We start from the raw sequence: 13,553 nt of genomic DNA, 5'->3' as shown, positions 1-13,553 counted from the left end.
CAGAAATAAGTTTGGAAATTCCAACAGACCAAAAGTCTGATTTATTTCAGGTAGTGAAAAATAAATGTGTCTGTGTCTTTGTATGAAAACATCTGGTTTCAACTGCACATAAAGTTTTCCAAATTTAGGTTTTTAATCAAGCGTTAGGCTACTGTGGCGTTTTGTAGTGCAGTTTCCAAATCTTGAAAACACTGAACTGATTTAAGCATTTTCAAGGATTTCAAGCACCCGTACGAGCCGTGAAAACAGGCCGTACCTGTTTTGTTCCGTGCGGCGTGCTCAGCCTCGTTGAAACCGATCTTGTCCTTTGGATTCGGCTCTTTACTCTGAGGGGAAAGCCCTCCTTTCGACAGATTCTGCTCCAGTGCAGGTGCAGATTGTTTCTTCTGCTGAAATTCACAGGGGACACATTAAACAGGATGCTATTGATCACAAACTTTCTTGGTAAAGTAAAGAAAGCTAACTCAAAATAAAGCCCTAGAAGTAATCAATCACAGGCCTGGTTCATGAAATTGAGCTCTGACCACCTCATCAGCTCATGAGAACCTTTATATGTGTTATTTTATCACCCTTGTCGCTCCAAAATGGATATTAAACTAAAGATCTGCAAGGCATCAACAAAATGTACCTTTTTATTCACAGGAACCTTCACTGGTGTCTTCTCTTTGTCTTGCTTTTTCTTCCCCGCAGCCTTCTTCGCTGGGTCTGCTGCTGGCTTCTCCTTCGCTGGCTTCTTAGGACTGCTCTTCTTTTGTTTGATAGCAGCTGCTTTTGCTTTGGTCGGCGACTCCTCTTTGGTACCGTTTGCGGTTTTCTCCAACACGTCACTCCCACCTCTACGCTGGCCTGTAAGGATGGATGCAACCATGCCCTCCAATTTTTCACCCGCAGCACCGTTTGATGTCCCACTTTCTTTCCTTGATATCTCCCCTTCTAACACCTGGGCCAGTTTGCTCTCCATCCTGCCCCCATTTGTTGATGCATTGCTCCCAAACAGATGAGTCTGACCAGTGGGGTTGGAGGAGCCGTGCTTTGCGTGCTGTGTGCTGTGAACGGTGGTGTTATTTTCTGAAAGTTCAGCAGCATTCAACATCTCGTGCCTTTTTGTAACTTGAGTGGATTCTCCTTGAGACGGCCATTTCTCCACAGGCCAGTAAGGGGGGTATTCGAAAGTAGTACCATGCTTAGATTGGACGTCTTTGCTCTCACCGAGTGGATTCAGAACATCGGATTTTCTCAATGCGCCAGGTGATGCTTGAGTGCTCCCCTCATTTGTGTGCGCTGTCGTTTCAAGACCTTGTTGCTTCACAATGGAAGCAAGGTTGGACAGGGGAGACTTCATTCTCTCCCACTTGTTCTCCTCGGGTTTGGACGGGCTCTTGAACTTGGACCCCTCTGCGACGGTGGAGCCTTTTGTCTTTGTTGATCCTTGAGGGTTTTTTCTCTGGTGAGGAAGAAGGGACGGCGGCTGCCAGGTCGGACTGACGGCAGCAGCAGAGTACGGCCCAGTTGCTTTGTTGGGGCCACATTTCTTTTGACTTCCAGCGTTAGTGGAGCTCAACAGGGCGGCCGACAGAGCTCCTTTAGTGGGACAGTTCTTGGATAAGGCCGTGCTGGTGTTTTTAACGTGCTTCCCGCTTTGAGCGTGTTGGTTCCCCTTCACCAGACAGGATGGCTTCTTCCCTCCTGATGCCAGATGTTCTCCTTGGTCAATGATGGATATAAACTCTTGCTTTGCAAAGCTCTGTAATTCATCAGCAAAGGTCCCCTTTCCATCTTTGCCTCTTAGGGTGGAAGCCAGTATGGGGCTCGCCACGCCTACATACGTACCAGGGATACTTTTAATGGACTCCTGTGCAGATCCCTTCCCCCACGTCGGTTTGGACTCTGTAATCTGGTGATTCTGAGTCTGACTCAACTGCTTTTGATGCGATCCGTTCCTGTGGGAGTTCGGTAAAACTGGATACTGTGTGTTTGAGCAGTAAGCTGTAGAATGAGTCCTCTTTGCGTTCAGAAAGTCTCTCGGACTGGACTCGCCATGAGGCTCGACCGCAGAAACCGGTGCGTCGCCTACGCATTTCAGACGTTTTGATTTAGCGGACAAATCGAGAGGTACGTCTCTTTGTTCGTTGGAGCAAGCAGAGTGGTTTTCTGCAGCAGAGGGGGGCATAGCGTTAACAGCACCCATGGCTGTCTTGTCTATGCTGTTGGCTTTTTCCAGATGGTTCAGGAGCCGACTTTGGGAGGTGATGCCGGCCAGTGCAGACCCGCAGCAGATGGCAGCGGTCGGAGACAAGGTGTAGTGGGTGGGTGCTGCTGAAGTTAATGATGGATGCTGCAATGGTAGTGTAATAGCTGGTGAGCATACCACAGAGGCTAAAGATTTAGGCTCTCCTAAAGATTTGGTAGTCTTGCTTGACGAGTGGTTGGGTTTGAGCTTTAGGTTTGATCCAGCTGCTTTCTTGTCTGGAGCTCGGCCCACGGACAATGAGTAGGGGTAAGTCCGCAGGAGAGATTTGCCTCCAACACCTGAGCCCTGAGGCTGAAGTTCTTTCTGAAACTGACTGCTTGTGGCATCTCTCAACGCTGTGATTTGACCCAACGCTGGTGGAAGAGTGATTTTACAAAGCTGAGGGGAGAAATTAGAGGAGGGGATAAAGGCAACGGGCTGGGCTGGTTTGAACATGGCAGAGCACTGAAACCCTGGAGCGAGACTTTGCAGAGACTGCGTTTGTGGGTGTGATTTTTTACTAGATGTCACATTGCTGTGACACGGGTTGAGAGCGTCCTCCCGGCCGGCTTTTACACCACTTGACCACTGAGGAGAGGGGAAGACCCCAGACCCATCAGCTCTGACTTTCGGGGTGTCTGTCCGTTTGTCTGTTCCCTTCTCTGAACTGGCCAGAACCGGGCTGGACATTGGTGCATTATTAGGCTGTTGAGGCAGCGGATTTTCCAGAATATGGTTGCAGTTGCTAGAGTCCAGGCAGGCTTTTAAGGCCTTACAGTCTTTTGTTGGAGTGGTCTTATTTTGCTGACTGAGGTTCGCATCTCCTCTAAACTCAGGGGTTAGCGCCTGCGGGGGATTTCCCACCATACTAGTGGATGTTTTAGTCAGAGCACTGATCTCTCTGCTCACCGGGCCTCCATCCCCTACATTCATTAGTGTAGATTCCACCTGGGTAATGACAGAGGTTAATGAGACCAGGGTTAAGAGGATAAGAGGACAAATTGCTCTAATCAAGTGATCTAACTTCAACAGAAGGAAAACAAGTACCTGCATAGGTGTTTCTCTAGCAAAACATGCCTCAGGTGGGAGCTCAGCCAGTCAATATGACCTTCTTTAAAACAAAGCAATATGCTGCAGAACACACAGGAAAGAACAAGTTATGATTCTGACATTGCGCTGTTCTGTTTTTACTTAAATCTGAGAAAGCCAGAAGCAAACAGGTTGATCTGATCCCAAGTGTAAACTACTAAATACAGGGCTCCCTTTTAGCTCTCGCACTAATATCCACCTGACTGCACTCAAACCAGTGGTGTCAAAAGTGCGGCTCCGGGGCCATTCGCGTACCCTGGAAAGATCAGGCAAATCTAAGCACTAAAGGGACAATACAACAACACTCCTTAGTACAGATGCTGTTACTGAGTGAAGTAGGAACTGGCATCAATGGAGACCTTAACATAAAGTCAGAAGAAACACAAAGATGCAAGAAGTTTTCAACTGCATATTGAAATATGTCTCCAGTTCATCCAGGCTGTGAGAGAGCAAGAGAAAGCAAGATTTCAAGAGAACCAATAAAGCTGAATGTACTGCAGAAAGTAGCTCATATGTAATGATGTTGTGGTAATGACCTGAATGGATTCGTAGGAACACTCAAAAAACTACACTCTGACTTGACAATAAAATTATCACCACAATCTCACCACAATAATCTGAAAAATTATCAAGATTTCTTGGTTTTTGGGTGTGATTATTTTGTTGTTTTTACTGAACTGAATTATCTAGCTCCCTCACCTCCAAGAGCCCACTGCCCTGAACCCCATTAAAACCTCCTGGTTATTCCACCAAATATTGATTTCTGAACTCTTCCAGGGTTAAAACATTAGTTTGTTGTTTCTAAATGAATATAAACTTGTTTTCTTTGCATTATTTGAGGTCTGAAAGCGCTGCTTTCATTTTCTACAAATAAATACTAAATTGTTGCTTGGAATCTCGGAGATATGTTGTCAATAGTTCATAGAATAAAAGAACAATGTTCATTTTACTAAAACATAAACCTATAAAGAGTAAAATCAGAGAAACTGATCATTTTACAGTGGTCTCTTAATTTTTTCCAGAGCTGCCAGAGTGCAAAACCTATTTTCATTAAATTTATCACAAGACTATTTGTCTGTCATGTATAAGGACTTCAGCACAGCTGAGTTAAGAAAAAAAAAATAATTTAAGGGTGTCAAACCTAAATGTGTGTGCCTTGCATCAGCAATGAACTCTATAATTGCCACTTCTTTCGACTCATTTTCTTATCTCACATTGCATCTGGTGGAAAGCAGCTGAGTGTTTCAGTGTTCATGTCTGAATAACGGTTTAGCTCAGGTGGCTAAATGTGTTTGTGGTTTAGGAGTAACATCAGGAGATGAGCTGAAGTCATGTTGGTTGAACAGCTGATCACAAATTGTCACCAGGTCAGGAGACTTGGGTCTGGGACAGATTTTAAACGCAGGTATGAACTCACATAGTGGACCGTTTGCAGTCGGATCACATAGCATTCACAGCACAATCAAAAAGGCCCAGAGAGCGTTTTGGGTGAGGTTTTCCTTTGTCTTAGTCCGACTATCAATTTCGAAAGGGAACTACTCTTTTTAGGAAAATATTTGAAGTTAGAGCTAATGCACTTGTTGCAACATGAGGAGACTATGAGTCACGCAAATAGCCAACAACAACCACATCACCTCTTTGCCATCATGCTGAGGCTTTTCTGCCTAACTTTGCTGACTAGCTTTACCGCTAATGATCTGTTTGTGTTGAAAATCAAAAGAGATATTTAAATCAGTCCAACAGCCCTCCTTTCAGCAGCAGAGTAACAAATATAAATTGACTAGAACATTAGACAACATAAAAAAGGAACAAGATTTCCACAGGAAGAAAATAAACCACAGAGGGTTGAATTTCCTAAGCATTTGTCCACAGCAGATTGCTTCTGTTTTTCCTTTTTTAATCACTCTTCAGATAAAACAATATCAAAGCAAAGGAAATATTTCCACGTTTACACAGTAGGTCTTCAGGCACTACTGATTTTTTTGCTTCACTTCTATGTGAACAGTTTACGACCCCAAAGCGATTCGCATGAGCAGAAGAAGAACGTTGACATCACACAGCAGCACGTTGTTTACGATCTATGGATCGGTTTATTCAGCAAAGGGAGCCGACAGGATTGTCACAACACCATAACAACACACAAAACAAAGCTAACAAAAAGAAAGCACAGCTAAAAGCAACGGCGTTTTGTGGAACATTAACTTCTGCAGAGAAGTCTGTTTGGATGCGTAGTCGGTGCCAAGAGTGGTGGGATTGTGATGTGATGCGTTTCCCTGACACAGACTTCTTTCATAATTTCATCATTATAATTTTCAGCCGTTGTTTGTGTCTGGATTTACAGCGTCTGGCTTCTTCTGGTGCAAAATTACAATGCATGTCTCTCATTAGTGACGTAAAAGTTGAATTAAATGAATGTGACAGTTCTGACGACAGACGCAATCCGATGCATATCCAACTTAGTATCACATGAAAGTAGCACAAATCGGAAAAAGTCGTGTTTGGGTCACACGAGGGCTAAGAATGTGCATTTTGGTCGCATTCAGCTGCTGTGTGAACATAGTCTCGTTAGCTTTCAAATTATGACTGATTCAGCCAAATCGGAAGGTTTTCAAGCACGAGAGGCTTTAGCATCTAAATCAAATTTAAGTCCAGACTTTAACTAGGCCTTCTTTTTGTTTTATGAGCCATTGTCCTGCTGCATAACCCAGGTGTTTGCGACCTGAACATCACAGACTGATGGCTTTTACCTTCATTTTCTAAGAGAAAGGGAGAGAGAAAAAAATCATGGTTTAATCAATTACAGCAACTCTACCAGAACCTGGAGCAGTAAAGGTCATGATACTTCCACCACCATATTTCCCTGAAGATTAAACGTTGCTTTATGGAAATACCACTTTTTGGCAAATTCCTCTAAAACGTTTCCCTTTGTCTCATTAGTCACGGGTTTTTGGGGATCAATGAGATATTTTTAAGTCAAATGTGTGGTGGATCTTTGTGTTTTTATTGCTTTCATCTTGGATCAGAAGCTGTTTTTGCCCAGTCTCTTTCTTGCTGTTGATCCATAAACACCGACTGTACCTGATGCAAATGAGGCCTGCAGCGCTTTGGATGTTATTCTGGGTTCTTTTGTGAAGAGGTTGCGAAGGGTTAATCAGAGTTAAATCATGATTTAACAAGTAGGCAATTACTTTTTCACAGGTGAATGAATGGTTTGGACAACTTTTCCCACCTTAATTAATGAAATCGTTTGAAATCTGCATTTTGTGTTTACTCTGCTTGTCTTTATCTGACATTAAAGTTTGAACACGTCTGACAAAAAAAAAATAAAAACAGAAGAAAACAAAAACTACATGTCAGAAATGTATTTAGAAATGTACTACCGGCACATAAACACACATTTATCTGGCAAATGTTGCCAAATAACTTTATATTCCTTAATCCTTATTTTAAAGATATGCATTTAGAAAAAACACATTTAACCTAAATTAAAAAGTAAATTCGAATAGTACATCTGTTACATTCTTTTGGTTTAAACACCATATTTGTTAAAGCCACCAGCTGGACTACTGAGTAATGTCTAACCTGTCATTACTCTGGGCAAGCAACAATTGCTTTTCCAGAGTAATAGACTAATTACATCACCTATGACACATAACATAATTAAAAGATTTTTAGAATTTCAAGGAAATGTCAGCACACAGTTGTCACGGAGACGTGATTTGGAAAACCAATCCAATTTAAAATAAATGCATTAAATCATTTTTGGACAATAAAGTCTGTAGGTTAAAGCACAGTAGCATTTTGCAGAATACCGAATCCCAAAATAAATCAATGATACTGACAGATCACTGCTGTAAAATACACAGGTAGCTCACACACCACTGAAGACATCAGCGAGACTAAAACTAACTAAAAAAATCTACTAAAATGCAAACCCGCTGCACAATGTCTTAGAAAGTTATACAATGCCTTTAAAGAATTATCCACACCCTTCAATTTTTTAAAAAAATTTCCACAAACTTTAGTAACTTGTATGTGTTAAAACAACACAGAACACTAAGCATTGTGAAGCAGAAAAAAACAATATTTTCTAAATGTTTGCAAATCAAAAGCTGAAAAGTGCCACATACATATGTATTCAGCCGCCCAGAATTATTAATATTTTATAGAAAACTCCTTTCACTGCCTTTTAGGGTATTTTTCTACCAGCTTGCACATGTAGAGACTGACCTTTCTGCCTTTGTTCTTGAACAAAATAGCTCTAGCTCATTCAGACTGGATGAAATCTGTGAACACCCATTTTAAAGTCCGGCTGCAGATTTTCAGATTGGCCGGTTCTAAGACATGAAATCATTCCATCGTTGCTCTGGCTGAACCTCTGCCACAGCCTCAAGTCTTTTACAGCCTACAACAGGTTTCCCTCCGGTACGTCTGTGTATTTAACTCCATCCACTGACCCTTTTCCACCAGCACCTAGCAGCAAAACTCAACTCCACACAGTTCTGGTGGTTTTCCATTACAATTGAGTAAGAGCTCTAGCGGGTGGGGTTGACGTGTATTTTGACAGCCTGGGAGTCCAAAACGTAGTGCAATACAACATTGGAGGAGAAGGAAGCCATGTTGAACACTCTTGTCAGTCTGTGGCTCTGAGTGAGTTTTCACAAATGTTGGGTCAGATTATTGCAACAAGCCAATCAGTGATGGTTTTCTGTGTTTTCAGTCTGAAACCCAGCGAAGTGGCTCTAAAAAAGGGGATGGTACCACAGAACCGTTACTGGTGGAAAACCAAGTTGAGAAGGTGCCACTGGAAAAGGGCCACATCTTCCCATCAAACCTGACCCGATTTCTGTCCCTGCTGAGGAAAAGCATGATGCTGTCACCACCATGTTTCACCCAGGGAATGTCCTGCTCCGTGTCAGTTCTTTCCACATGTAACATTTTGCATGAAAGGCATAAAAGTTTAACTTTGATCTCATCTGACTGAATCTTTATTTCTTCTGTTTTTCATTGTCTCTTTAAATGGGATGTTTCTAGGCTTTCCTTCAGCCATCCCTTTCTTCTTGCACCTCTTCCATAAAAGCCAGATTTGTGGGGTGATCGACCAACAGATTGTTCCATCTGAGCTGTGGATTTCTGCAGTTCCTCAGGAGTTACCATGGGACTCTAAGCTGTTCTCTGTTTGATGCCGCTCTTGCTCAGTCTGATGGATGGATGTACTGCCCTCTCAAAGCTGCTCTCTGTGAAATGTTCAAAGCTTGGGGTATGATTCAAAACTTAACCCTTTAAACTTATCCACAACTTTCTCCCTGGCCTGTCAGTTGTGTCCCTTGGTCTTCATGTTTGCTCAAAGATGTTATTAAAAAAAAAAAAAAAAAAAAAAAAAAAAACTTACACTGATTTTCAAGAGGGAACCAAAATTGCAACATTTGTTACATTTTTAGCTGGTTCGATTTGCTCTGTGTCAGATGATCCAAACCCTTTTAAAAACCTGTTCCCCTCCTCGCCTGTGGGGGCGCTGCACCAAGAACCACTGAAGAAAATGTCACAAAAACCTCTGAAGAAGACGCTAAACACAACTTCTTTCTTTATGAAATGTAGACAAATGGAGTGGCGTTGGATTTTAGCAGTTGTATGATTTCTGTTTTGGCTTTGACAGAAGACCATGAGCCATTTCTCTGTTTGGTTGTATTTACCCAGAATGCCCTGCGTTATTGTCTGCTTCCTGCTTCTGGAGCGTAGCTCAATTAAAGTGGATCAAACAGGGCGATTAAAGCCAACTAAATAGGTCTGGTGGAAATACACCCTAAAAGGGACCAAATACATACGCAACATTTTTCAGATTTTTTTTAAGGTTTATTCTTAAAGTTTTATAATTTCCTTCCACTCAATTATCAGGGACTACTTTGTGTTGGTCTCCCAAATAAAATCACAGAAAATTCATTAAAATTTGAGGCGGTAATCTGGAAAAATGCGTCAAAGTTTAAAGGATAAGAACAATACTGAACGGTACTGTGTACGCCACGCTCCTACCTTTTCTGCAACATGCATCTTATTCAAGTTTGAATAAATGTTGAGGTCCTGCCTTGGTGACATTTTCAGGCCAACAAGGGCTTTAAATGGTCATCCTCATTGCATTACATCCCTACTAATGAACCCTTATGCAAGAATAAATGCATGTAAACGTACGCAGCAGAGTATCAAACATTTCAGAGAAAAACACGCTGCCTTCAACAGATAGGTGTGAAAATGGTCGTCTATGGACATAATTCAAACGCCCAAATCAATTTCAAACCATTGCTGACAATAACCTACTCACTAATTATTCATGATGCTTAGGGCTGAGCAATGTTAAGAAATGAAGACATTGCAAAATTACTTTTGTTCTCGCTGAACTTCAGGATCTTGGTCACTGGACCTATATCCGGGGTGGGCACAGGTAAGTGGGCCGAATAAGTTGAACAATGTCTAATATTACATATAAAAAGATTGAATGGTGAAATCTGCCACTCAGTACATGATGCAGCTTTAATTTACAGCAATAGCCCAGTTCTAATGCAGCCTATCCATGCATTACTTACCCTGTTGTATCAAAATAACCTCAAATCAACAACTATAGCCATTCAATCAGCCCAGAGCTAAAGGACAGAATATATTTTCAACACCACTAAATAATTTCTCACTGACACTTGCTTTTATCTGTCACTTCAAACAGGAGCTAGAGTTAAAGTGGCCTCTGACCCCTGGTCTCCGTGGTCTGTCCTCCGTATGACCATACATTAATCCATATATGAGGCAACCACTGAACTAACCTTTATCTGCAGCGTTTTGCTTTACATAAAGTCCAGCAGAGCAGAAAGTGGTCGACTTAAATGAGAAAAAGTTTTGATTGTTATCTTACAGAGAACAGGGAATTTAATGTAATAACATAGATAACTATATCACACATTTAATCATGAAGCATCCGTGTGCACAGGAGGAGCATCCTGGATGAAGGTGGAGGTGAGCGCACCAAAAAGGCTCTAAAAATCTGAGGTGAAAGCTTTGAATGCGATGGAAATGTTTCACCTTTGAGTCACTGGAGCCACAGCGAAGATGATGCACATACTGACAGACAGACACGCCAAATCTCTGCGTGTAATCTGCGTGTTCAGATGAGAGAGAGGGGGAGAGAGAGAGGGGGGGGGAGCAGCGATGCAGATGCCGCTCCGCTCCGTGGAAAGGAGGGTCTGCATACATTACCGTACAACAGTTGCTTACAGCTAGTTTGTCTTTGTGCTCCGATCGCGGTCTGCTCCGCAACATCTGAATCCATTCGCTCGGATGTAGGCCAGCGAATGCATGCAGAGGTCCGCGCACACGCCGTGGGCAGCAGACGAAAACAAAAAGTGGAGGCTGGGAATACCTCTGAGAGAGAGAAAGAGAGGGAGAGAGGGATGAAAAAGGGGAGGAAAAACAGCCACATTATTCTGTTGTGGCCCCCCTACTTCCATCCGGTCAGCCCCCTGTCCTGTTCAGCGGTTCCCAATGTCACAGCTGACAAAAAAAAAGGAAAAAAAAGAAAAAAGAAAAAGTGCACAAAAAGCCCACATGCACGCTGTGCTGGGGCAGTCGGTATAAATATAAGCACGGAAAAACTCTGGAGAGCTCCGCGTTGCTCCCTTTCTCCAGCATAATGGGAGGACCGGGCTCTCAGGTGACCGGTCCATCCGCAGGCAAACATGGACACTAACCGGGCAGGCGGCTCGCTGACAAAACCAGCGAAGTGACGGGAGAGCCCTGCCAGAAGACCCCCACAATCTGTCACATCTGCGCCCGATAAGGTCAGTCAACATCCGAGCAAAGTCAAAACAAGAGACCGAAACGAGACGCGAACTAAACAACAACAACAACAACAAAGTAACACATGACAAACTAACGATTATTTCCACTGGCCAAAAAAGCACACAAACTGGACCAACTGGTAGGTAGGTGAGAAAAAGTAGTCCACTACAGAGGGGCAGCAGAGGGGTGACAACTTATTACCGGGTCCGGCTCGCTGCGTGTTTATCCCCGGCCGCCCTAATGCTGAAGTGCTCCAGCCTCTCTTATCGGCCCTTCACCGGACCGACTCACGGAGCCACTCCGGCGTTGAAAGGCATTCACCGAGCCTCTCCTCTCCGGGCCCCCCTTGTTTCTTCTTTCACTCTCTACCTCCAAAACTGAACCAATCCGGCGCTAATCAGCGAGCGAGCGAAAAGATGTCTAATGACACAAACAGTTACGAACCCGCTCGTCCAGATGGCAAGTGAAGCGACGTGCAGACACGACTGTGGTGGATAGATACGGCCGTGTCCAGCCTTTCGCCCCGGCCGTCCGCGGCTGCTCACTGATCTCGACGGTTTTCGGCTCTAAAAGTCCGGGGTGGGGGGGCGGGAGTAAGGGAGGAGAAGAAGGGGAGGGTAGAGAGGGGGGGTCGTCAAGACAGTCCGTTCCGTATCTCCAGCCTCCAGTCTGGTGGGAGAGAGCGGAGGGAGGGAGAGGGGCAGGAGGGTGCGCGGCGACAGCATGGGAGATGTAGTGCTAGGCTCTCCACGCCCAGCGTTGGACGCTGGAGAGGCCGGGAGCGCTCGGAACTGCAGGTACCGGCATGCAACGCGCGCTCCAGCCGCTCAGGGGAATGGGGGATCGCGACCAAAGAGTGTAACGGTGCGCTAAACTGAAAAGGCTTATCGGGGCAACGAAGTAATGAAATGCGTGTGCGTGTGTGTTTCTTTCTTTCTTTCTTTTTCTTTTTTTTTTTAAATAAACAACGCGGGGTTACGATTATCACGGAGCGTCTGACTGAGTCAGCCCACGACAGGTCAATTAGCAGTCAGCTGGTGAAACGGGCTTTAATAAAACCCAGAGTGGCAGAGGTTTGGGTCTGCTGCTGGAGGACTAACATGAGGGAGCGGGAGGCCCTCCAGCTGCAGCCTGACGGACGGAGGGGGATTTTGAAACATGTTTTCTTCAAAGCACCTTTGGTCTTTTGTGGCCATCTAACTTCACCAGTCTCTTTATGAGCTTTAGTTTCACATACATGGCCAACACCGGATGGGAAACACAAGCAAATTTTTTAATAATTTCTACTATATTTACCATGTGGATGCCAAATCAGTTAAGTGATATAATGACGACCAGAATTAGCCTTTTCCTTTTACCTTGTTCTTATTAAAATTGTTTTTTTCCTAATACAAATATACAGCACGTAACTGATTAAAAGTATCAAAAACATAAAATGCTTAGTTGCAAATTCACAAATTTGCATTGTTCCACAGAGATTCAGCTCAATTAAAATTAGATTTTCATTTTACTGAATCGAGCAGCTGACTTTGAGCCAATGCAAAGACATTCAAAATAAGACTGGGCATTATTTTGAATAAGATTTAAGTTTAATTAGAGAGAAAACACTGCTTCTTACATTTTAACTCACCCACATGGGAAAACCCATTTTACTGGCTCCATTTTTAAAAAGCTGATCTTAAATTGACTTCTTGACAACTTGATTTTTGCTGAAACCTCATGTAGTTTACATTATCACTGGAAATAGTCCAAATAGACCCTAAAGATTATCCAAAGCACAACACTGATTGGAAATAACAAAAACATCTCAACTTTCAGTCACAAATACAACAAACATGAAAAAAAGCTAAGCTGATGTTGATTTTCTGAGAACTTTTGACTTTTAACTCAACATTATGTTAATCTCACTTTTTTATACCTATACAAAGTGTGTCTGATTTCAACAAATCTATTCTTATAATCTTCTCTCCTTCATAAAACCCAGAGATGAGTTTTCTGTGTTTGTGTAAATCTCCATTGTCTCAAATCAAAATAAACCGATCTGAGACCTCGTGAATCAGAAATAAAGACCATTTCACATTTATGGCGATAGCAACTGCTAACAACTATTTATAATGACAATGAAGACGGTAATTAAACAGATTTTAAACTAGACATGGGTCGATCACAGATGTCAAGGTATACCGAGGCTTTTTCATTCAAAACCAATGAGCACAGAGTGAGAAATCACTGCCCCTCCCCCACTAGTTGCTGCACTACTTATTGAATGGCAGAAAGAGAGCTGCTACATTTTTTCCCTTTCAGGAAAGTAAATTCAGCTGTTTGTAAGTATTTTTGGTTACAAAAAAGTACAGCTAGTCAATAAATGTTACAGATGTGGTTATCACAGCTACGATAGTTAAAATGTCAGATT

General features: G+C 43.0%; 1 protein-coding gene across 3 annotated transcripts in view; it reads right to left on the bottom strand.

The window, feature by feature from the left end:
- Nucleotides 1-13,553, bottom strand: part of bcorl1 (BCL6 corepressor like 1) — a 28,284-nt gene that overhangs the window by 12,546 nt on the left and 2,185 nt on the right. Inside the window, exons 1-4 of one of the 3 annotated variants that reach the window (XM_015006050.2) lie at nucleotides 11,585-12,928; nucleotides 3,278-3,361; nucleotides 629-3,178; nucleotides 257-386 (exon numbers count right to left, since the gene is read on the bottom strand). In XM_015006050.2, the coding sequence (XP_014861536.2) occupies nucleotides 257-386; nucleotides 629-3,178; nucleotides 3,278-3,283 (2,686 nt within the window). In that variant the 5' untranslated portion in view covers nucleotides 3,284-3,361; nucleotides 11,585-12,928. Of the gene's footprint in view, nucleotides 1-256; nucleotides 390-628; nucleotides 3,179-3,277; nucleotides 3,362-11,584; nucleotides 12,929-13,553 lie in introns of those variants that run through there. The other 2 variants (XM_015006046.2, XM_015006048.2) reach the window with 2 other exon arrangements.

Source organism: Poecilia mexicana, unplaced genomic scaffold (genome assembly GCF_051168715.1).
Source record: "Poecilia mexicana isolate PSO_F unplaced genomic scaffold, ASM5116871v1 scaffold_10, whole genome shotgun sequence".
Lineage (NCBI taxonomy): Eukaryota > Metazoa > Chordata > Actinopteri > Cyprinodontiformes > Poeciliidae > Poecilia > Poecilia mexicana.
Note: the sequence above shows the minus strand (reverse complement) of the source record. Positions and strands in the feature narration are given on the sequence as shown.